Source organism: Parasteatoda tepidariorum, chromosome 4 (assembly GCF_982258835.1).
Source record: "Parasteatoda tepidariorum strain Cologne lab strain chromosome 4, Ptep-v5.0, whole genome shotgun sequence".
Lineage (NCBI taxonomy): Eukaryota > Metazoa > Arthropoda > Arachnida > Araneae > Theridiidae > Parasteatoda > Parasteatoda tepidariorum.
This window is the reverse complement of record NC_141758.1, coordinates 93447181-93470464: the sequence shown is the minus strand read 5'-3', so window position 1 is coordinate 93470464 and position 23284 is coordinate 93447181. Positions and strand designations below refer to the sequence as shown.

General features: G+C 32.5%; 1 protein-coding gene across 1 annotated transcript; it reads right to left on the bottom strand.

Annotated features, from left to right (window-relative positions):
* Positions 1 to 1597: 1597 nt before the first annotated feature.
* On the bottom strand, positions 1598 to 2546 carry LOC147812027 (uncharacterized). Its single transcript, XM_087162298.1, has 2 exons — positions 2346 to 2546; positions 1598 to 2251 (listed from the first exon to the last, which is right to left on the bottom strand). The coding sequence occupies exons 1-2, from the start codon at positions 2544 to 2546 to the stop codon at positions 1598 to 1600; spliced, it is 855 nt and encodes a 284-aa protein (XP_087018424.1).
* Between the last annotated feature and the right edge of the window lie 20738 nt (positions 2547 to 23284).

Genomic DNA, 23284 nt, shown 5'->3' with positions numbered 1-23284 from the left:
ATACAAAAAATGTTCTACATATTTCTAAACTTGAACTAGAGTTCTATTGTACAAGTTAAAAGTTATTGAAGACATAAGAAAACGCTTTTACCTAATTCTCCACAATACGAAAATTATCTAAATCTTATTTCATAACGTAACAATCTTCCCACCGTTTTGATTGGTGGTTTACTTAACTAATCAAAACTAATTATTTTTCTATTAATTAAATGAATGAAAATTATAAAGTTAAAAACTATTGTTCCGAAAGTCCAAGTTTCAGTTCAAAAATTTAATTGACACTTTAATAAGTCTTCCACTTCTCGTTCTTGTCGTACTTAACACTCGTATTTTTCCTCTACCTGAAAGTCATTCTATGGTTTATTCTTACATGCTTCATTATTTATTAGATTAGGTTCAGCTGGTGAGTAAATTTCGAGTGGGAAAATCTTCTGCCCAGGCCTGACCAGTTCACAGGATAGAGTTTTAAGGCGAACCACTCTTACTTGCCCATCTTTACCAGGAAAAACATCAATTATTTCAGCCATTGGCCATAAAGTTCTTTTTTTACCATCAGTTTCGATTAAAACAATATCTCCTACTTTCAAAGGTTCTGCCGGTTTACTCTTTGATGGTCGTTGTAATAATTGCCCAAGATATTCACTTCTAAATCCTTCTCTTAAGCCAATGGGCAAATTTTGCTGTTACCTTCATTTTTTATTCAAATTTGCTTGATCAAGTTGATCTAAGTCTGTCATCATCTATTTCTGTCAAGAACATAGCTGGCGTCAATGGAATGAGTTCATCCCCCCCCCCTTGTTCCGAGACATAAGTGAGAGGTCTAGAATGTATTATTGTCTCACAATCACAAAGGACGCTCATGATTTCTTCATAATTTAAAACTGATTGGCCTAAAACTCTACGAAGAAGTTTTTTAACCATTTGCACCATTCTTTCCCAAAATCATTCCCACCATGGGGAAGCAGGAGAATTAAAGTTCCATTAAATTCTATTCCCAGATGCTTCAATTTCGATCATTTTCCAATCTAACGATTTAAATAGGTTGTTAGCTCTTGTAAAATTGGCGTCATTATCGCTATAAATAACTTTTGGTCTTCCTCTTCTGGCTATAAATCGTCCTAAACCAAGCAAAAAACTTTGTGTTGATTGAGAAGTTATTAATTCCAAATGGATGGCTCTGTAGACAGAAATATAATTATCCATGCTTTGCATTTTTCTCTAAGGATCAAAGGTCCCGCCAAATCTAATCCTGTTATTTCAAACACTAATGCATCTTTGACTCTGTTTTCAGGAAACACTCCTGGATTGCATTCGATCTTCGTAGTTTGGTGTCTTTTACATCCCACGCAACGAGCTAAAACTTTGCGAATCGTCTTACGAGCTCTTATAATCCAAAATCGTTCTCTTAATTTAGACATCAATAACTGAATCCCCGCATGGCACATACTTTCGTGCATGTAAAAAATCATTAATTCCACAAGTTTACGTGTGCTTGGAAGCAGTATAGGACTGATAAAGCTTTCAAAATCTTCTCTTTCAGTTAACATGGTGCTTACTCTTAAGATACCTTCTTCGTCTTTAAAGACGCATAATGATTTTAACCTTGCTCCATCTTCGTCTGCTGAATCTGCTTCATTAATACTTTTTCAGCCTCATTCAATTCGTACAACTTCAGCTCAACAATCTCTCGTTCGGTTCTTGTTTTCTGAGCATTTTTAAGGAATCTTAGAATCCATGCCGTCATTCTTAAGATTTTTATGTAACTCGAAAAATATGCTAGTATCCATGAATTTTCAGTGTTCTCGCAGATAAGAGTTGCCACAACGGTTTTTCTCTGCTCTAAGTATATTTCCTCCTCATTTTCTATTGGGTTAGAATAAGGCCACTGTTTCTTAGACTTGGACAACCAAAGTGGTCCCTCCCACCATTTAGTTTCTAGAAGCTTTGAAACAGTGCATCCTCTAGATGGCAAGTCAGCAGGATTACTAATACCAGGAACATGTCTCCAATTCTTGGGATCACTACATTCGCGTATTTTCTTCACTCTGTTACAAACGAATGTTCCCCAGGGAAGGTCTTTCTTCTTAATCCAGAACAAGGCAGTTGTTGAATCCGTCCAATAATATGTTTCATTTATTTCCAGAGTTAAACTTTTCGTGACGAATTCAGATAACTTAGCGCCAAAATAACAAGCAAATAATTCAAGTCTTAGAATCGTAATTTTTCGCAGTGGAGAAACTCTTGACTTTGCCTGTAAAAGTTGCACTTTAATTTCATCTTGCGATTCACTTCTAATTGATTCACGCAATTTTATTAACTGCTGTAGCTTGGCGAGGAATTCTTACTGATGATAATAAAGGTAAATCCTCAAGCCAAACTAAGAATTCCTTTTTCAAACCTTCTGTTAATTCGGTATCCCAACTTAGTTTTTCTTGCCAACTTCTTTGCAGAATCAGTTTTGGTATCAATGTGACTGGACAGTTAAATCCAATTGGATCAAATATTCTTTGAGCTATAAATAACACTGTGCGCTGTGTGATTGTCATTTCTTTCATCTACATTTTTGGTGCATCACAAAATAAGGAATCTTCTCGCTTGTCCCATAGTAATCCAAGTACTTCAGTTACTTCAGCTTTATCTTTATCTTCATCATTATGTATTTTCGTATGCTCCCAGCATCTTAAGTCAAATTTTCCTTTGACCATCATTTCGGTCAATTTATTGATGAAGTTCCACAATTCCTCTTCAGTATTCACTGAAGAGACACAATTATCCATATTATAAGAATATAATAACTTCTCGGCAATTTCAGAGTCAAACTGTCTCAAATGAAATTTGATGACTGCTCCAAGCAGAAACGAACTGCAGTTTACTCCGAACGCAACACGACAATGTTGGAAAAGCTTTATTTCTGTCTGATTATCATCCTTTCACCACAAGAAACGTAGGTAGTCACGATCTTTATCATTTACTGAAATTTGAAGAAAGGCGCCTTTTATATCGGAAATTACCCCGATGTTGTTTTCTCTGAATTTTAGAATTATAACGGGTATCAGTTCCAGCAAATTTGTCCCCTTGGCTAAGCAAACATTTAATGAAAAATATCCTTTCAGTTTGGCAGAAAAACGGGTCTCACCGGAGTTGTCAAGCTGTTTTTAAAAACTGCTCTGTGAGGAAGGTAATGTGCACTATTGCTTTTAAGTTGTTCAGGGACTTCTTCTATAACACCTTCTTTACACCAATTTTCAAAAACTGCATTGTAGTCGAAAAATCTATTAGCTTCGTTAAGTTTTGCTGTAGTAGATAGTAATCTTTTTTCGACTACTTTTCTATTGTCAGGCAATATGTTCGCTTCTTTGATCCACGGCAAATAAATTTCATACCGTCCCTCAGAATTCAATTTAACTGTTCTTTCGAAGTACACTTGAACTGCGTCTTCTATTTCCTTTTGATCTTTTATTTCACGTGCATCTGTTATACCTATTGCTTCAAGTTTCCAAAGGTTTTCTATGACAGTGTTCTGAGTTAATAGAGAAATCAAAATATTCGAATGATTGGCGTCAATTACTGAGGGTTTCATTTTGCCCATAATGACCCATCCTAAATAAGTTTCTACTGCAGTTAAACCATATACGATAAATTGCATATTTTCCCAGTGTAAAGTTTTCCTGCTTCATCGGATCCAATTAATAACTCAATAGGCTGTTCGTGATTCTCAATATCACTAAGTGAGATGCTCTTCAGTACCATTTCTTGAACCCAAGGTCCATCATGAAGTCGTGGAATAAAAGTGCAAATTTTATTTTGATCCAAAACTTGCATATTACAACTATAACTATTTTTCAAATCGGTAACTTTAATAGAAAAAAGATTATGAATTTTGCTGCATGATTTTGACCCTGCAAATAAGTTATGAATCAATGTTTGAGTATCAATTTGGCGAAATTTCAGTTCCTCAACAGTGCTCTTCAGAATATATGAGCGTTGAGAACCAGTGTCAACTAATGCTCTTATATTACATTTTCCTTCTTTACTCTCAATATTTACCATTAAAGTTTGAAGGAATATCTCTCCAGAACAGCAGGAATTCGCAAGTATTACATTTTGGCACTCCCTCGAATCTCTCATCTTTTACTTCGTGCTTGTTTGGCGATAATTCTGCACACATGATCGACCAATGTCTCTTAGAACAAATTAGACATTTCACACTTGATTTACAATATTTTGCTTTATGTTCAAACTTAAGGCATATAAGGCAAGCTTTCTTATTCATAATTAGTTCTTGTTTCCGATGGTAAGCCAATTTGGCTGCCGTAAAACAATCTTTACTGTCGTGAATGCGCTTAAACTGATTCCAGAATGTAAGCCAATCCTTAATGTCACCTCCGAATTGTTTCAATTCAATCTTGGGTAACTTTAATTTTCGTCTGCTTAGCTTTTGGCGACGAACTAAGAGAAGCCAAGGAAGGTTCAACTTTCTTATTGAAATAGTCTGCAATTTCTACACGAGCGAGATCCATTTTTTCATTATACTCTTCTGTACTTGTATGTTCTATTTCAAATTCTTCATCAGTTTCAATTTTTTTTTCTAGTACTTTTGAGTCAAACTCTTTTAATATTCCATACAGTTATTCTAATGTGGCACTTTTAACTTTTAATACTTTACCATCTGGTAACTCTTTATTTAATTCTTCGAATAAAGTATTAAACATTTTGAAAAAGGAAGCTCTAGTTGCTCCGCGTTTTCTTAATATTACATCCATCCCTAACTATGTATTTACAGTAACAAACGTATTTACAGTAAGTAACCAATTACTATTGCCTTTTATCACATCCGGGGTCACCACAAATGTTGCGTACGGGTTTACGACTGCTAATGTTCAATTCCATAGCCTTGTAATTTAGAACCCAATCCAGAAGACGAGGGAGCTCCTGGATCGAGTATTGGGAGAAATTTGCCTTCGTGGAAGACTTTTTGATGGAGCTAACCCGTGCGTTACATGGAGAGGAAGACCACGAGTGTTGAGTAAGGCAAGAAATATACCCTATTTCTTCCACTCCTGTATTTTATTTAACCAAATTCTTACAAGAAATACAAAAAATGTTCTACACATTTCTAAACTTAAACTAGAGTTCTATTGTACAAGTTAACAGTTAATGAAGACATAAGAAAACGCTTTTACCTAATTCTCCATAATACAAAAATCATCTAATTCTTATTTCAAAACGTCACAACGAGAACATCCCACGGTTAGACTGACGGCAAGGGGATTCTAACCAATGCTCCGTCTACCACTGAGAATATTTCACGTCAGCCCTGTGGTCGGTGCAAGGCAGATGCGGAATTCGCATCGACTGGGATTCGAACCCGGTTCGCCGCATTGGAAGGGGAACGCTCTATCCCCTGAGCCATCGCGGCTCATGTCGAGAATATAATACATTTACTACAATAGTATGCTGCTATTGGTCTTTTGCTTTCAGTTAAATTTTCATCTAGGAATATTTCATTGAAATTTGTTGCAGACAGAAATGACTGATTTGCCAGGGCTAAAAGCGTATGTACACCAAGACAGAAAAAAAACTGGCATAAAAGACATTTCATTTTAGCTCTTTTATCGAAAGAAATAAGAATTTCTGTAACAACTAAGATATTTTCTCACAATTATAGCTGTTGCTGTAGTTCATTTACGTCGCTCTAGAGCTGCACAATGGGCTATTGGCGACGGTCTGGTAAGCATCCCTGAGGATGATCCGAAGACATGCCGTCGCAATTTTGATCCTCTGCAGAGGCACCCCCGCTTCGGTAGCCCAACGACCTGCGCGCGAAGTCGAGCACTTTACGATAGAACAATTTAACGAGGACCAATACCGCCCACCCTCGGTCCCTACGCAGACTGATCCAAGTGGTCACCCACCCGCACACTGACCGCAGCCGGTGATGCTTGACTTCGGTGATCTTCTGGGAACCGTGTCTTTACAATCAGTTCACTGCGGGACTCACAATTTTAGCATTTATATATAACTGCTTTTTTTTTCTCAAGAAAGCGTAGATATTGATGAATAATTTAAATAAGAGAATAGATTTACTTATTCCAGTAACTATTTAAATCCGAAATATATTATCACCAGCATTTCCTCTTTTCCATGTAATTTGCTTGAATGACATAGGTTGTCACTTTCAAATTTTATTTAGCAGAGAAGTCGGCTGTAATTTTTATTTTGTACGGAATGTTCATAGAAGCCTGTATCTAAAATAGTACAATATTCGTTTTAAATAGAAGAGTGTTTTCCTGTAGTTTAATGATACGATTTTTAACTACCGAGGAAGTTACAGGCTTGTTCAGTTTCTAATTAAATAAGGAAGTTTTTAATGCCATATAACTTGTGGCACTGAAATCGACGGCTACATTTTTTTTTTTTTTGCATAGCTAATAATGAATTTTAATATTTATTTTTAAAATTTATAATAAAAATAATAATTTTAAATAAATAATAATCAATTTCAGTATTTATTTTTGAAATTTACAATAAGTAATAATTTTAAATAACGTAAATAATGTTCAACAACGGTTATTAAACTTCTTTAAAAATCGCCCATTTGCCGATATTCCCCCCCCCCCCTAGATGAAAAGTATTAAAATCAATGTCTTTTTCTTAGATTTTGTCATTTTTTAAGAGCCCACATAATGCGACATTGGAGTAAGTTTTTAAATGTTACAGATTTAAACCACAAACGCTTTCCATTTTCACAACAAAACAGTGACTATTCTCCATATTGACGTTTTGCGCCATTTTCAGAATAAGCACAGAGAGTGCTGGCTAAAGGTAGGTTGATCTAACAGTCATGAATAACTGTTGCAAATTAATAACTGTTATGAAATTAGTGTATAATTCTCAAAAAAGCATAACGAACAACAGACTTAACTAAAACTTAAAAATGGCTGATTTTTAATGCTTGTACAGTCAGCAAAACTGATGGGGAAAAAATTTTTTTCATTTCATTATAATTCTTACTTCTTGCGTTTAGTTTATGTTCATAGTATTTATGAAATATATTATGGCTCTTAATTGTAATGATTGTATTCTTAGAAAGCGGTAATTCAAACATCAAACTCACAAATAGTTTAATTTCAAAGATCCTTAAATGCATTGCTATGAAAGAATGTAGAATATTTTTGAGTACCATTAAACTATTTGCTAACTGTACTTTTTTCATTCTTTTATATTTTATAAAATAAATACTTGTAATGTTTAAACTTACTATTTTCTTTCAACTTTCTCAAACAACCTTCAGACATGAATTCCAAACACAAAATGAATTCAACAATGGTTTTTACTTATCGTTTAAATTAGTTTTCAACAATGAATACTTCATCAAATATTAATTGTTACTTTTGATTCCAATTTTTTAACTATATCTATTAGCTCTGTTATAACAATGGTGGACCAAAAAAAAATGAGAATTAAAATATAACTTAACAGCAATTGTTAGAGAAAGAATTTTAGTTTTTAAAAGCGTAAAACAAAACGAAATATGATTTTCAAAGATTTGCTTGGGAAGAACTTAAGTACTTAATCTAACTAAGTACTTAACTAAGTAACTTAATAAGTAATAATAACTAAGTACTTAATCAGGTTATTCTACAAAATCTGGCCTAACCATGTATTTTTAGAAGCTCCGTAAAATCGTAAATAAATTAGGAATTCCAAATTAGCACGGATAATGATCCATAAGATCATGTTAACACGTTGAATGACATGCTAATTTTACATGACTTGTTCGTCTGGCCAAACGGTGAATAACTGCAAACTAAATTTGGAAATATTCGACAGATTTTGCTAGTTTTTTAAAAGGTTTAGCAAGACATATCTATAAAAAAAAGTGATGAATTATATAAGCCAACGAATTGTTTAGAAATAGTGGTGGATAAAAATCTACTAAATTGAATTTATTAAACGAAAAATCACGATTAATAAACTACCATTTGATAATATTTATTCGTTGTCCGAAGCAAGTTGGCATCTCTGTGTATACTCGTATAAGTAAAACTATTTTTGTGTGTTCTATATTGCATAAATTTCTTCAAACCATTTTAGTAACGATAATAATATAAAAAAATTAATAATTTACTAAAATCATGTGTTTCTAATAATTTTGGCACCTGTTACCCCCGTGGAGCTTCAAACAAACTCAGTGCCGGTCACCGGTGACCCCCATGGCATTCAACGTGCTAAGAGCTCCCCACCCCCTCAATGTTAACTCGAGTCATTATTTTCTTTTACTTTACTTTAAATAAGGGTTCTGAAATATAAATTAAAGATTCGTTTCGTAAATAGATATTTATATAAATATTTAATAAGAATATTTGACCGGTGTGGTCCACTGGTCACCCAAAGCTTAACTGAGGGTAACGAGAGCAACCGGGGACATGCACCCTATGAACTAAAATAATCAAAATAGTTTTTACCTACTAAAAACTTTTCCGAATTAAATGGAATAAATTTAAGCACTACAACTTTCCGGTTGATGTTCTGAAATCAAAAAGCGATATTAAAACATTTAAAATTTTTGAAACAATGATTTCGTGTTGCACAAATATCACATGTGTCTCGCAGCACAGAAAAAGAACAGTACAATCTTCTCCACCCACTAAAATTTGTTCTACTCTGCGCTGTTCTGTGTGGGAGCATCAGTCTTTAGTACAGCTTTACATTCACGTTCAATTCTCTCATGTGTATTGGTTGATCAGTTCAGATACCCTTCTCTTATCTGCCTTTACAAATCTGGTATCAATATCGCTACCTTTTAAAATTTGCCAACCCTTATTTAAATTTTGCAAAACCCTTTGCAAATCAGATAGTGTTGCTATTAAATATGTTCAGTGTCGTTCGTGTCGATTATGTTGCTATTCAAGAGAAAAGAGCGAATGAAAACTTTTCTCGTTTTTACACCAGATGGAGACACCACTGCTTGCTTCTAAAACTTAAGATTCCTAATTTTCGTTTTTTCCCCATACTATTAAAATATCTTGTCTTTAGATGGAACTACTGATGTGTTTCGTCTCTCATTTTATTTAGTCGTTTAGCTTTAAACTTTATTTTCCTTATACAGCTCATTCTCCATACTTTTTCAAATTGATGATGATTTTCAACTGCAGCACCAGAATTTGTACATGATTTTAAGAATGAACCACTAATTTTAACTTAAAAACAAGTGGTAAGTTTTGATTAAACGTTAGATAGCCAATATTCCACTTTTGGAACCTGTCCCTTTTTTCAACTTTTAAAGAGAGACAGGCTATCGCCGTTTTTTTTTTTTTTTTTTTTTTCCTTCCTAATATTTATTCTATCATGCTATTCATATTCATATCATGTTATTCGTATGATTGATACACATTATTGTTATGTGTATTCCCTTTTATCAGACAAGTCTTTCTGCTTAAGAATAGAGCAGAGCATTCTAGTGCATAAAAATAAACTTTTTATTAAAAATCCATTTACTTGAAAACAAGCATATTGTACACTACTCGGTGTTAGAAAGCAAAATCTAACAATAATCCAATTGGAAAAGAAGACATTTTAAGCTTGACCACTTGTCACAGCTAGTTTGTTACTATTGAAAACTTCCAGTTTACCAAGGAGAGGTAGCTTTCAGTGACGTCATGCACAATCTCTCCGCTAAGTTGTAGGTGTAGTAGTTCATTTACATCGCACTAGAGCTGCACAATGGGCTGTTGGCGAGGGTCTGGGAAACATCTCTGAGGATGATCCGAAGACATGCCATCACAATTTTGATGTTCTGCAGAGAGGATGGCACCCCCGCTTCGGTAGCCTGGTGACCTGCACGCGAAGTCGAGCACTTTACTGTAGAACAGTTTAACGAGGACTAATACTGCACACTCTCGGTCCCTACGCAGACTAATGCGAGTGGTCACCCACCCGCACACTGACCGCAGCCAGTGATGCTTGACTTCGGTGATCTGCTGGGAACCGTGTCTTAAAGATCAGTCCACTGCCGGACCTCTCCGCTGAGTAGGTAATGCTCCGTAGCTGGCTCAGATGGCCGACAATTCAAACTTACAATTATCAATCAAAATGAAGATAATTAATTAAACTTAATTGATTTTTTTTAACTTGACTTTAAAGTTTATTTAGCAAATATTCTATCTTAAATTTAGACAGATTAATTACCAGAAAAAATTACAACTAGGAGGCTCCACCAGTGCTTGCTTCGCTCACCAACCTCCGTAATTGCTTCTCATTCATTATAGCCCTCCCTCCTTTATACGTCAATATTTTACCCAAAAACATAACAATTTGTTCCTAAAATGTACAATTATTGTAGCTTTATAACAAAATAAAAACGCAACGAAATAAATGAGCGCTTATATTTGAAAAATAATCATCTGTACTTTATATGCAAATTTCACCTAAGAAATGCAGAATTTATATTTATATATATATATATATATATATATGGTCTAAAGAAATGTGTTTCGAGATATATGGTATCGGATCAAAAAGACACATTCAATATTCCTCAACAGCTTTCCAATGATGAAAAATTCGATATTTCACCTCACCCCCAGGGCATGATCAGGGGTGTGTCGAGGGGTTTTGAAATCTTAAACCCGAGCTCCTAATTTTGATTGCAGATTAAGATTTTTCAAACAGCCCTATGTGAGGTATAGGTTTATGCATTTTGTTCCACAGATGGCGATGTAAACGAGAAAATTAAAAAAGGTTCAAGCTGTTTGAAATGGTTGTAACTCGAGCATGATTCATCAGATTGAAAATAAAAATAACTAAAACTAAAAATATTTCTGTACTTTATTTCAAAAAGAAAAAATATAAACTGAAAAAATCGATACATTTTTTATGTGTCTATTTTTTATCTTCTTATAAATCTAATGGATCTCGCTACAAACTGTTTAAAATGATGAACTTAATTTGATGGGTTTCGATATTCGCTTTTTTAAACAGCTTGTACCCTATTTAATTTTTCTCAGAAACAGCACCCCCTTTGAAGCAAAATGCATAAACCTACAACTCAAATAGGGTTATTTTTTTCAAGAGAATCCAAACCTGCAATAAAAATTTGGGGGCTCATATTTAAGATTTCATTGTTGCCCCGACACACCCCTGGAGGGTGGGATGAAATATCGAGTTTGGCATCATTGGAAAGCTTTTGAAAGATATTGAATGTGTCTAATTTCACTTTTCTTCCGACGCACATTTCTCGAGACATTTGACCTCTTTTTATACTTTAATATTTAATAACTTTTTTACTCCATTACTCTCCAAACTCAAATATGTTTACATTTTTACTTCATTTTTGATTAGGTTTGTAACTTTGACTTTCCTCCGGGATATTTCCCAGACCGTCGCCAATAGCCCATTGTGCAGCTCTAGTGCGACGTAAAGTAACAACAACAACAACTTTGACTTGGTTAGGGTTAAGTTTTTTTTTTCCTTTTTTTTTCAAACGCATGAGCGGTGAACTTTACATTTGTTTTGCTATAAATGTAACAATTAATTAGCCTCATCCATGCTAATCTATCTTATCTTTCAAACTTCCCTTTTTCGGACGTCTTTTTTTATTGGCGATCGAAATGGGCTGCAGGTGGCGTCGAGCAGAACTGTTTTCCTATGGCAACACTTCACATGCTTTCCCCATTAGCGTGTGGAAAGTCATAGAGGAAGGAAGTACGTTAGTTTCTCTCCTGATTTTCACATTGATTAAAATCTTTTAACTTGAAAAACTATATGGAACTGAAAACTGCATTAAACATAGTTCTAAAGAAAAGTATCATAGAAATTTTAAAAAATATTTCTATTAAATAAAAAGGAAAAATATTAAGAAAAGGAAAATTATCGTAGTACATTCCTATACAACTGAAAAGAGGAGGAGAGGGAAGGGAGAAGGGCTAAAGGCATGAAACCGGTCTCTCCCCAGATGGCGTATTCGAGTGTTGCGATCGCGAATAGGTAATCAAATTCTTTTCATCGTAACGTTATACTTTTTTATATTATTATAATCGGAATTTAAATTCGAATTTTCAAATTATTTATATTTTTAATCATGACAAGTCCATCTGTCTCAGTTGTGCCACAACAGTTTACTTGTTGTATCGTAAAAAAGATGGCAGCACTATAACTTCCGCTTAAAAAATTCTAGAAAGTAAGGTTAAAGATATTTAAAATTTCTATATCAAACTTAAGTTTATCAAGTATTTGATTCAATCGCTTTTTGTCTAAAAAAAAAACAATGCATAGAAGCGTCAATTCTATTTTATTTAAACAATGTGCATCAATGCCCAGTATTTATCATTTTAATTTTTACTAAAATTGTTATAAATTGATATTGTTTTTCGCCAATTTCACTACTAACGAATATGTGATGTTTGTTTATAAGCAATAGAACTCTTTTAAACACGTGACTTAAAAATTCAAATTTCTCCCGGCGAAATTCGACTGAACTACAATCATTTAGTGTTGGCATGATGGTCAACTTATCGCTACTATTTCACAGGATATTATTGAACTGTTTAATTTCAGATGTTATAAATTCGATGTGACGTGTATATTCAAAGTTATTTTCTAAATCGTAGAAATCATTATTATCCTAGCCTATTTTTGCTCAGTGGAGATATATTTATTTTTTAACGCAATAACTTGAAAGCTTATTTTAATTCCAGCAGTGTGGAAAGCTTCTAAGTCTCTCTGCAACTAATAAAATGTATAATTTTGAGTCAATTCATAAAATAAACATGGGACAAAATCCTAACTCGTCCTCTAGTAGCCAGTTTTATCACAATATAATTAGAAATCGCACACCTCTTTATGGTTTTATAAATAATTCACTCAATCCATCACATTTCAATCATATCCCCAATCGTTCTCAGATTCATAATTCATTCTTTCCATTTCAACTTAATCCTACACCAGCTTGTAGTAGTATTGATAATTCACTTATTCCATCGCATCTTAATCAAATCAACCCTCCTTCATGGGAAATACAAAATGAAATTCCTATGTGTAATCCATTAACGCATAGAAGCCTTTTAAATTCAACTTCTGAAATTTTAAAGGATAATTCTACAGAAATTAATCTGCAGAGCCCTGCTCGTTTATATGCACCAGAAAATCCTGTAAGTATCACTTCTAGTAATTTATATAGATCAACAGAAAATGAATCTATATCAACAAGTGCTATGAAACAGGATTTGCATAAATTAGGTGAGAATGATTCTACATCAACAAGTGCTATGAAACTGGATTTGCGTAGATTAGTTGAGAATGATTCTACATCAACAAGTGCTCTAGAACCGAGTTTGTGTGGATCAGTAGAGAATGATTTTACGTTCGTAGGCACTGTGGGATTGGGTTTGCATAGATCAGTTGAGAATGATTCTACATCAACAAGTGTTGTAAGTATAACAATGCAGGAGAGTAACCCAGAACTGAATTATCTGAATTTTTGTTCTAGTTTAGAAACTAACGAAGTTATGCTGCCTGATTGTGTTATCAAAGTTGAAAATGATACTTTTAGTTGTTCCAAGAGTGAAAATGATATCAATAATGCAGGATATTGCGATATGCCATTAATTTCTCGAAAACAAAAGGTAACATATTCTAAGCCCTATCAATTTATTGACACTGAATCTTTTGATACAATTGACAATGTTATTGTGGAAAATGTTTTTAGCTTAAAAGACAATGAGGAAATCAGTAATGATTGTCAGTTTTACAAGAAAAATCTGTGTTCTCGCTTTTCAAAAAACACTTACAAATGCAACTTTTGTTCTAAATTGTTTAATCTCAAAGTTGTTTTAAATGCTCATATACTTAGTGATCATAAAATGAAAAGATTTCAGTGTCATAAGTGTTTAAGGAATTTTAATTCCAAAACTGAATGTAAGGCCCATTTTATAACTACTCACAAATATGCCCATAAAGAAAGATGTAATTATTGCTTTAAAAGTTTTAAGGAAAAGTTTATTCTTATTGAACATTATGGTACATTCCATAAAATCACTGTTCCATTTTGGCATGAAACACAATTAAGTAATAATGATAATTTTAAAACTATTACGAGTAAAAATGGTTTAAACAAACCAGTTTGCCCACTGTGTCGCTATGAATGTCGGTCAAAAATAAATTTGATGCGGCATTATAGTAAAGTTCACAGAATTCATTTTAGAGCTGTTTGCATTGTATGCAGTAAAAACTGTTTCTATTTTGGTGTTTTAAAGAATCATTACCAACACCATTGTCATCGTCCATTTTATTGTTGTGACTGTAAAAAACTTTTCAACACTATGTCCTCATTTAAACTCCATAACTGTAAAACTGGGATTCATAGTGGAGCTTATTCTTGTGCAAACTGTAATAGAACTTTTATAGGGATCTCCCAGCTGAATATGCATGTATGTGGAAAAGCACTTGGAAGTCTACAGTTTAATGATCCTTCTAAAGCTGTTGGTCCTCTGATTGTAATTGTCAAAGAAGTTAACTTACAGGATCAAATCGTTAAAATGGGTTCCTTTACAACCCAATCTGTAGCAGGAACAGACATGTTAAGTGGTGAATCTAAAATATACAAGTGTAGGCTTGTTCATTATAGGTGTCACATTTGTGGAAAATGTTTTAAACTCAAGCATAATCTTGTAGCTCATAGTTTTTGTCATAGTGATAAATCCTTATCCTGTCCCATTTGTGATCGAGTCTTTCAAGATTTTAATCTTTTACAAAAGCATTATTTAAGCCATATAATAAAACCTTTCAAATGCGACTCATGCGATCAGGGATATATTTTTGAACACAGTCTCGTGAAACATACTTTTGGATTAAAACAGAGTCGCCACCAGTCATTTTCCTGCAAAAACTGTAATAAACTTTTTGATGATATGTTACAGTTAGAAACTCATAAATGTGATGACCGGCTTTTTACTTGTGAAATTTGTAGAAAATGCTATGACGAGGAACGGATGCTTATACTTCACGGTTTTTTACATTTGTGTACAAAACCATATGTTTGTCCTGTTTGTAACAAAAACTATACCTGTGTGTACAGCTTATGTCATCATTATGTTACCCATAAACCAGAAGAAAAGCGTGATAGTGAAATTTGTGACCAACGTTTTGTGGAGGATCGCAGAATCCAAACTCGTTTTTCTAGAGTACACAATGAAAATTTTCTCAGGCGTTCTACCCGCAAAAAAAGTTTCAGTGATATTTTGGACCACAAAACTTTTCAAGAAAATGATATTTTTAAACACCTTGAAGACGAAAAGCAGATGCAAATAGATGTATCTACAAAGATCCAAACAGATAGTAGTTATGTCTGTGATGTTTGTGATAAGGGTTTTAATGATTATGAAGAATTCCTGTGTCATATTTACAGATCACATGAAAAAAAGATTCTTAGTTGTCGTAAATGCAGAAAAAGTTACAGTACAATTGTTTCCTTCCAAATTCATAAATGTAGTCAAAGATATGAAATCTTTAAAACCGAGTGTAAAGCGAATGTGTGTGATATTTGTAATCGTCGTTTTACTTCAGAGAAATTAAAAAAACATCTTCATCATTTTCACAGCAAAGATCGCCTGCTTAGTTGTTGGCGTTGTAGAAGGAGTTTTAAAACAATCTTAGGTTTCAAAAAGCATAAGTGCTTGGGTTGTTCAATTTGTAAAAGAGTGATAACAAGTACAGAGTTAAAAAAACATGAATCAACATGTAAAAGACTCAAATGTGCCTTTTGTGATTTGTATTTGCCCAATAAAGCAGCTTTTATTAAACACACAAAGACGCATGAAAATAAAATTGAAAGTAACCAAGTGGAAATGAAGGAAACAGATTCAAAAGAAGACCTTGATTTAAGCAAATACTACACCGTAGTCACAAATCCCAGGAGGTATGTATGTGGTACGTGTAAAAAGATCTGGTATGATAAAGAATGTTTTGAAAAGCATTGCATTAGGATCCATAAAACTGATGTAAATGACACCAAAGTTGTTTCATCTAAGCAGCTACAATTTTCTGAAGTGAATGCACCTTATCCGAATAGCTCCAGTAGTGAAGTTTTTTCAGTTACTTGTGAAATTTGTCACAAAATATTCAGTTGCCCAGATGTGTTTTTGAAACATGCTTGCATTAAGAATAAGAAAAAAATATTAAAGTGTGATGTTTGCAATCTAATTTTTAATAGAATGCAAGGCTACACAAGTCATATTCGTAGTCATTCAAGATCTGTTTTCAAATGTGGAATTTGCTGTAAGCATATAACTGCGACAGGAAAATTGAAAGTACATATATCTGAACATTTAGATATAAGGAAAAATAAGTGTACAATTTGTAATAAAGCTTTTGTAAGAGCAATTCTTCTTAAAGAGCATATGGCTATACACGGCAACCAGAGACATTGTGAATGTAAATTGTGTGACAAAAAGTATTTTACAAATCGCGAACTCCACGGACATTATCGTGTTAAACATCCTGAAAGTTCTTACAAGTCAAAAAAAATTTAAATTTTTTTGATTAAATTTTTTTTAATTTTTAGATGTGATCAATTTTCAATTTTAATCATTCAAGGAAATCTTGAACACACTTTAATTTGTAATCTTTTTTTTTTCTTTCTGTATATAAGATAACTTATGACAAATTTGGGTACTGAAGAAAGTTCCGAGCATTACTTCTACCATTAGACAAAATTCTTTCAATAATTACATGGGTGCCACTCTTCAGTCCTGGGGACTGAAATCAGTCTTGAGAAAAGTCAATGGACTAATAAATTCTAACAATTAAATAAAATTTTCTTTTTTTTTTCCTTGGAAATTAAAAATTTTTTTTTGGTCAAAATTAAAAAGTAATATTATATTTTAATGAAAACATATGATATGGTAATAATGTCAAGACTTTTATTTATTTTCTTTTTGTCAGCTTCACTAAATCTTATTCTTAAAGTCTTGAGAAATAGAATTAAGTGAACTTCATCTACTTGCGTAATTAAATTTGTACTATTGCTGAATCTAAATCTGCTCGAGTTTGATTCCTTCACCTTAACCTATTGTCATGCTGACCAAAGTTAAATCAAGATTTTTTTTAATAACAAAGAAAGAAATTATAATGCTAGAACAAAAAATAAATAACAATGAAGTGACAAATAGAGGTATGAATGGTTTCAGGTTGTTCAGTAATAATTGTAAAAAATTATACAAGGTTAGCTGCTGTTTTCTTTTTGTTTGCTAAAAAAACATAAAATAAGGATAAAAAAATTATAGGAAAAATAATCAAATGATTTAATATGTAGGCCAGGCTATTATCAAGGAAATAAAAATTGCAGTGTCAGTGAGCTATAAATTTCTAAAAGTTTGGTAAACAACGCTAGACAGTATTATTTAGTCAAAAAATGAGTTCAGTCTTGGAATTTTTTTAGAGTGGCACCCTTGATAATTAACATTTTTATTTATTAAAAAAAATTAAAAACTGTGTTAGATACATGCAAACTTTATTATAGTATTCTAAATATTTGCATTATTTCAACAGATTGTGTTAATTCTTAATTTTAAAAATAAATAAATAATTTTTTGTGTGAGGGACTGCTCAAATACACATATATAAACCAAAAACGTAAAAAAATTTTCAGTAAAAATATTTCTTTTTATAAATGTTTCAATTTAATCAAGGTAATTCAAACTATAATGAGGCTTTTTTCTGGAGTTATGAAATGGAATCATTTATTGTTTATATTGTTTGTAACTCATGTTAGAATTAAAATAAAAGCTCCAAATGACTGTTCATTTTTAGTATCTTACATTACATTAATAGTCCCATAGTGATTATTAACACTATCTAAACAATAATTCAAAATATTGTGTTTTAAAATATAATATTACTTTATACTTTGATTATATTCTGAGTTAACACTAAATATTTTAATTTCCCATCATATTCATTAAAGTAATTTATAAATTTTTATCCAAATATTTATAAGTACAAAATTGGCTTAAATTTATTAAAAAATATGAAAGTGTGATGTTTGCAATCTTAATTTAAATGGAATGCAAGGCTACTCGAGTTATATTCGTAGTCATTCAAGATCTGTTATCAAATGTGAAATTTGCAGATCTAACTAACTAGTATGAATTGGCTTAAAATAAGTTTAGTATGAATTGGTACATTGATCTAGTATGAATTGGCTTAAAATAAATTTATAAGATTAAAGATTTTTGTCCTATTATTTTTTTAATATTCATTTTTATGTTTCTGAATCTTTTTTTTAATACTTCATTTTATTAGTTATTTAAAAAAATGCTATTATAAAGACTTGATATTAAATTTGAGTTCAGCTAAAGTTCTTTGTATTAGTATACATGCATGGATAATTCCATTACTTATGAATGTCATATTCACTCATTTTAAATGCAAATAATTCTGTTAAAAGGAATCAAATAGTTCTAAAACTTTTGTTCTAAAATAACTTTATACTGCTTAGTTTTTCAATTGATTCCCCTTACACATACCCAGATTTATAAATCAGTGACTCTGCTTGACTTAAGAAACTTCAATTTCTTAAAACTCTGGACTTCTAAACTTCTGGGCTTTTTACTAGAAATGGATCTCAATTTAAAATATGAATATTTTAACTCTTTATTCATCAATTAATATAATTCATAATTATTCTATTTATTGATAAAGAAAGCAAAGAATTTTAAAATAAAAAATAATTATCTGTGGACAATCAAGGCTTCTAATTAAAAATAGGCAACTAAGTCTACTTAATGTATTAAAATATTAGTGGTCGGAATCAGCAGGAAACAAATAAAATAACAATTGTAGTCTTTTTTTTTTCATAATGTTGTGTGCTTTGTTAAAAAATAATAATAATGTGAGTAGTCAGGGGTCTGTCCAGGCCGAATTTACTACCGTTTAGCGGTACCTTCACAAATTCGCTTAAGGAAAAACGGTAGTTTCACAAAATACTTTTTCTTAAAATTTTATTTTGGTATCCCTTAAGAAACGATAAATTCATATTTTTGTGTTGATTTTTTAATATAGTTTTTTATTTTTCACAAATTATGTCTAAAATTTCACGAAATAGTTACCTCTCAGAAAAACCCAGATAGACCCCTTGTAGTGTGATACAAAGAATAGTTGTTGGTAGTTATTCTTATCAACTATTTTTAACATTAACTTGGTAACGAAACGAAGTTCAAATGCTGTTAATTTTTTGTATCTAATTAGTACAAATATTTATAGGTCTATCAATGGTTGTAATGAAAATGTTCCTGCCATCAAACAATAATAAAAATTATGTATTACTGATATTTAAACTAGCCAGTATGAATAAAAGCTTATTTATTACTTAGGCTGCACCTTCAAAAGCGACACATGAAACATTGATATCTTCCTAGCATTCCTTAAATTAATTATTCACTGTCAAGAAAATTATAAAAAATTGAAGATCAACAGAACAAATTCATAAAAAATAGTTTAGAGTAACAAACTGGACCATGTAAACAAATAAGCATTTCTTAATCAGGGGTCTGTCCAGGCCAAATTTACTGCCGTTTAGCGGTACCTTCACACCCTTTGGGCCATTTTCTTAATTTATGTGCATGCCAAAATGATTAATTTAAATGTATCTGAACTAACTTATGTATCTTGTATTATGTATGTTATGTAACTAAATGTATCTTAACTAAAATGATTTATTTTTTATTAATTTATGTATATGTACACAAAAATAATTCATTTTTGTGTACATATAAATTGATAAACTTAGGAAATTGCACGGAGGGTTTGACCTCACAGAATACCTCCGTCCACTAAGAAATCAAAAATACCAGTGTTGTGTGTTTGTTAGCATAGTTTACGTCAAGGAAAGTTAAGGAATCCACGTATTGGCTATTAATTAATTAAATTTTATTACAGCTACTAAAAAATGTATTAAAACTTCCTTTTTGCAACAAAACCAGAGGCATCGGAATGGTGGATCACTCGAACCTTCCAGAAATTTTCAGTATTCAACAAATATTGTCTGGTCATTTAAGATATGTATTAATATAATTTTTATGTTCTCATTTTTATCTTTTTTTAAGGAACAGAAATGAAATTATTTGACTTTCTTTAAAAAGCTGTAAAAAAAAATATACTTGAGTATAGTTTCAGATTTACATTTTACAATTTTGTCTTAAGAGATCTAAGCCCCTCTTTGCCATAGTCAATCACTCGCCTTGGTACTTTTATTTTCGAATACATTCAAGCCGGTTTCATCCGAAATACAAATTATTTAGAGATACAAATTTGCTTATAATAATATCTTTTTGTATCATCCATCAAGAAAATTCACGAACACGGTATGAATCTACAGTTTAAACAGTTATTAGCTTAATTAGATTGGAGAGCAAAATTCCAAAGCAGAAAATATTCAATACCTTATAGTACTAACATGAACTATTATTCCGCCTCCTGCTATTAAATTTATTTACCTTAATCTAACACATGCGTGGCTCTCGAGATTGCAAAAGGTTTAATACTCCTAGATTAAACTTTAAAAATATGCTTATTTGATGATTTTATAATTAATTTCTAAACTGCCATCATAAATTTCTTTAGTACCTCATCAGTGATTACCAGATAGTTTATATATATGGTTAAATTGATTAGGTACAGTAGCATACCTAGAACTTTTGCCGCCCAGGGCGATCTCCAGTTTGCCGCCCTTTCTATTATAAGTCAATCAAATAGTGGTTTTTATAAATTAATACGCATAAATAAATTATTAAGTTATTTAATCAATATTAATTAATACACAGAGTAAATTTTTTAGACATATTTGTATGCACTCGTAAACATATTTATATAATATGTACTCTTCTAGCTTTCATACTAGAAAAATCGTGTATAATGCTCTCAAAATTTATATTATTTGTAATTTCTTGTTCTATTGACAATATTGCAAGATTTTGTAGTCTTAATTGACTCATTGTAGAACGAAGATAACTTTTTATCAACTTCAATTTTGAGAAGCTTCTTTCGCAACTAGCGACACTGATTGAAATTGTTAAAAAAATTCTTAACAAAATTACAATGTTGGGAACAGAATTTTCCAACCTATCCTGCTTAATAAATTTTAGCAGATCAAGAGGGCCCTTTTCCCCGTTTTTCCAATGTTTTGCCTCTTCTTTTAGTGTAGGTACAGCCATAAAAACCTGGATCCTTTTTCTTTCAATATGGAACTGTTCTTTATCAATGTCAATCAAGTCATTTATTTGACATTCAAATTCTTCATTTAGTAGGTTACACTGTATTATACACGAATATTTTCTTACAAGGTCATGCAACTGATCGAAGCGTTCTTTTATTTCCTTTATAATTCTGTCCATAGATGAAAACATTTCTCTTCGTACTTCTTCTAAGGATAGCCCCACGTCTCGCGAATTTTCCCCACTCATATTTTTTCTCCTTCTAACTCGACGCTCAGTCGATATCTCCAACTCTTCACAAATTATTTTGGCTGCTATAACAGCGTTTTGTACTAGCGTATCTCTTTGTTCCATGAAGTGTGTTTGCAAAGAATTTAGTTTCATATGGCATTGGTGGATATTAACCCTTTTATTTGCAGGTATTTTTGAGCGTCATTAATTTCCGAAAGGACGGGTTCCCATAAATGAAGGTAACATAGAAAAGAAAAAGATTGCATAGAATTGAGTAATACTCCAGCATCTGATCTCGTTTTACTATTTTCTTCTTCAGATGTCAATTTTTCCAAAGCGCTTAAAATGTAAAAAAAAATGTTTTTTTACTATAGTTACCGCGGCAGCTCTAGCGCTCCAGCGAGTTTCTACACTGCGTTTAACACCTTGACCAGTGACAGAAAGTAAAACATTCCATCTACAAGGTCTGGCTATTAATTTCCAGGACTCATGGAATAACTCAGAAGAAAAAAAAAGTTAAACACATAGCCATTTAATATTACTCGAAGTAATCCCCATCAGCTGTAATGCACGTCTGTGCTTGGCTGTACAAATTTCGGAAAGAAGTTTTAAAGTCCTCTTTTGGAATGCTCTTTATTAGTGACGTTACAGTTTTCGTGAAGGCTTCGACATCCTGAAATCTTGTTCCCTTCAGTGAATTTTTCTGCTTAAGAAACAGGAAAAAGTGTGTGCTAGGTCTGGCGGGTATGGTGGATGCTGCGACTCAACGACACCATGCTGAGCTGAGAATCGCCTCACAGCAAACGCAATGTGTGAACGCGAACTTTTTCAATTGCTTCCGGCTTGCGTAGGAACTGTGTGCGGATCATCCTCCACGCTTTCGCGTTCGATAGCGTTTAAACCATTCAAAAGTTCTTGAGCGAGATAATGCTTCCTTGCCGTAAACTTGTTTTAACAATTTGTAGGTTTCTGCAGCTGTCTTGCACAATTTGAAGCAAAATTTAATGTTAATTCTTTGTTCCATTTCACTTCGACAACAGGAATTTAAGAACTCCGTTTTAATGCTCCTTTCCACGAGAACCACTCACTTCAGAATGGCGCCGATTGCACTGCACATGTGCAAGAAAACACTCTTCAATATGCAATCATTAGCGCCATCTTCAGGCTTTTCTTTCTCTTACAGTTACGTCAGTCCTGGAAATTAATAGCCGGACCTTGTATGAGTGGAAGAAGAAAACAACTGTTCGATAGTTCCAAAAAATGTGATGGAATTGATAGCTGTCGAAGCTGCGTGTAAGCATGCCAGGTTTAAAGAATGATTTGTACATTGCTACAAATTCTGCATTTGGATTTATTTCTTTAATACGAGTTTGAACACCGCTGTTCTTTCCTGCCATGACGGCAGCATTATCGTAAGCCTGTCCTCTGCAATTTTTTATATCTAAACCGTCATTTTCTAATTTCGTTAAAATCATATCTGTGATTTCACCAGCAGTTTTTCCTTTAGTTTCTACAAAGTCAATAAACGATTCTACAACTTTAACTTCGCTACCATCAATAACTACATATCTAATAATTTGACTGGTTTGATCTTTGTGTGAAATGTCAGGAGTGCTGTCAAATATAATACAAAAGTATTTAGCCTGCTTTATTTGATCCATAATTGTTTTTCTGACTGCGCCTCCCAATAGCTCTATGAATTCGTTCTGGATCTTCGGCGACAAATAAGACATACTATATTTATTACCCATCTTAATTTTTACTACGTGTTCTCGTAATACTGGGTCGTACTTAGCCAATAAGTCAACAAGCTCAAGAAAATTTCCTCTATTTTCCATTGAATC

Excerpts from the sequence above, each read along its gene's own strand:
- LOC147812027 (XM_087162298.1), bottom strand. The coding sequence starts at position 2,546 with ATGACAATCACACAGCGCACAGTGTTATTTATAGCTCAAAGAATATTT. Across the intron at positions 2,252-2,345 it reads ATTTACCTTTATTATCATCA|GCAAAGTCAAGAGTTTCTCC; the intron begins GTAAGAATTCCT and ends CAACTTTTACAG.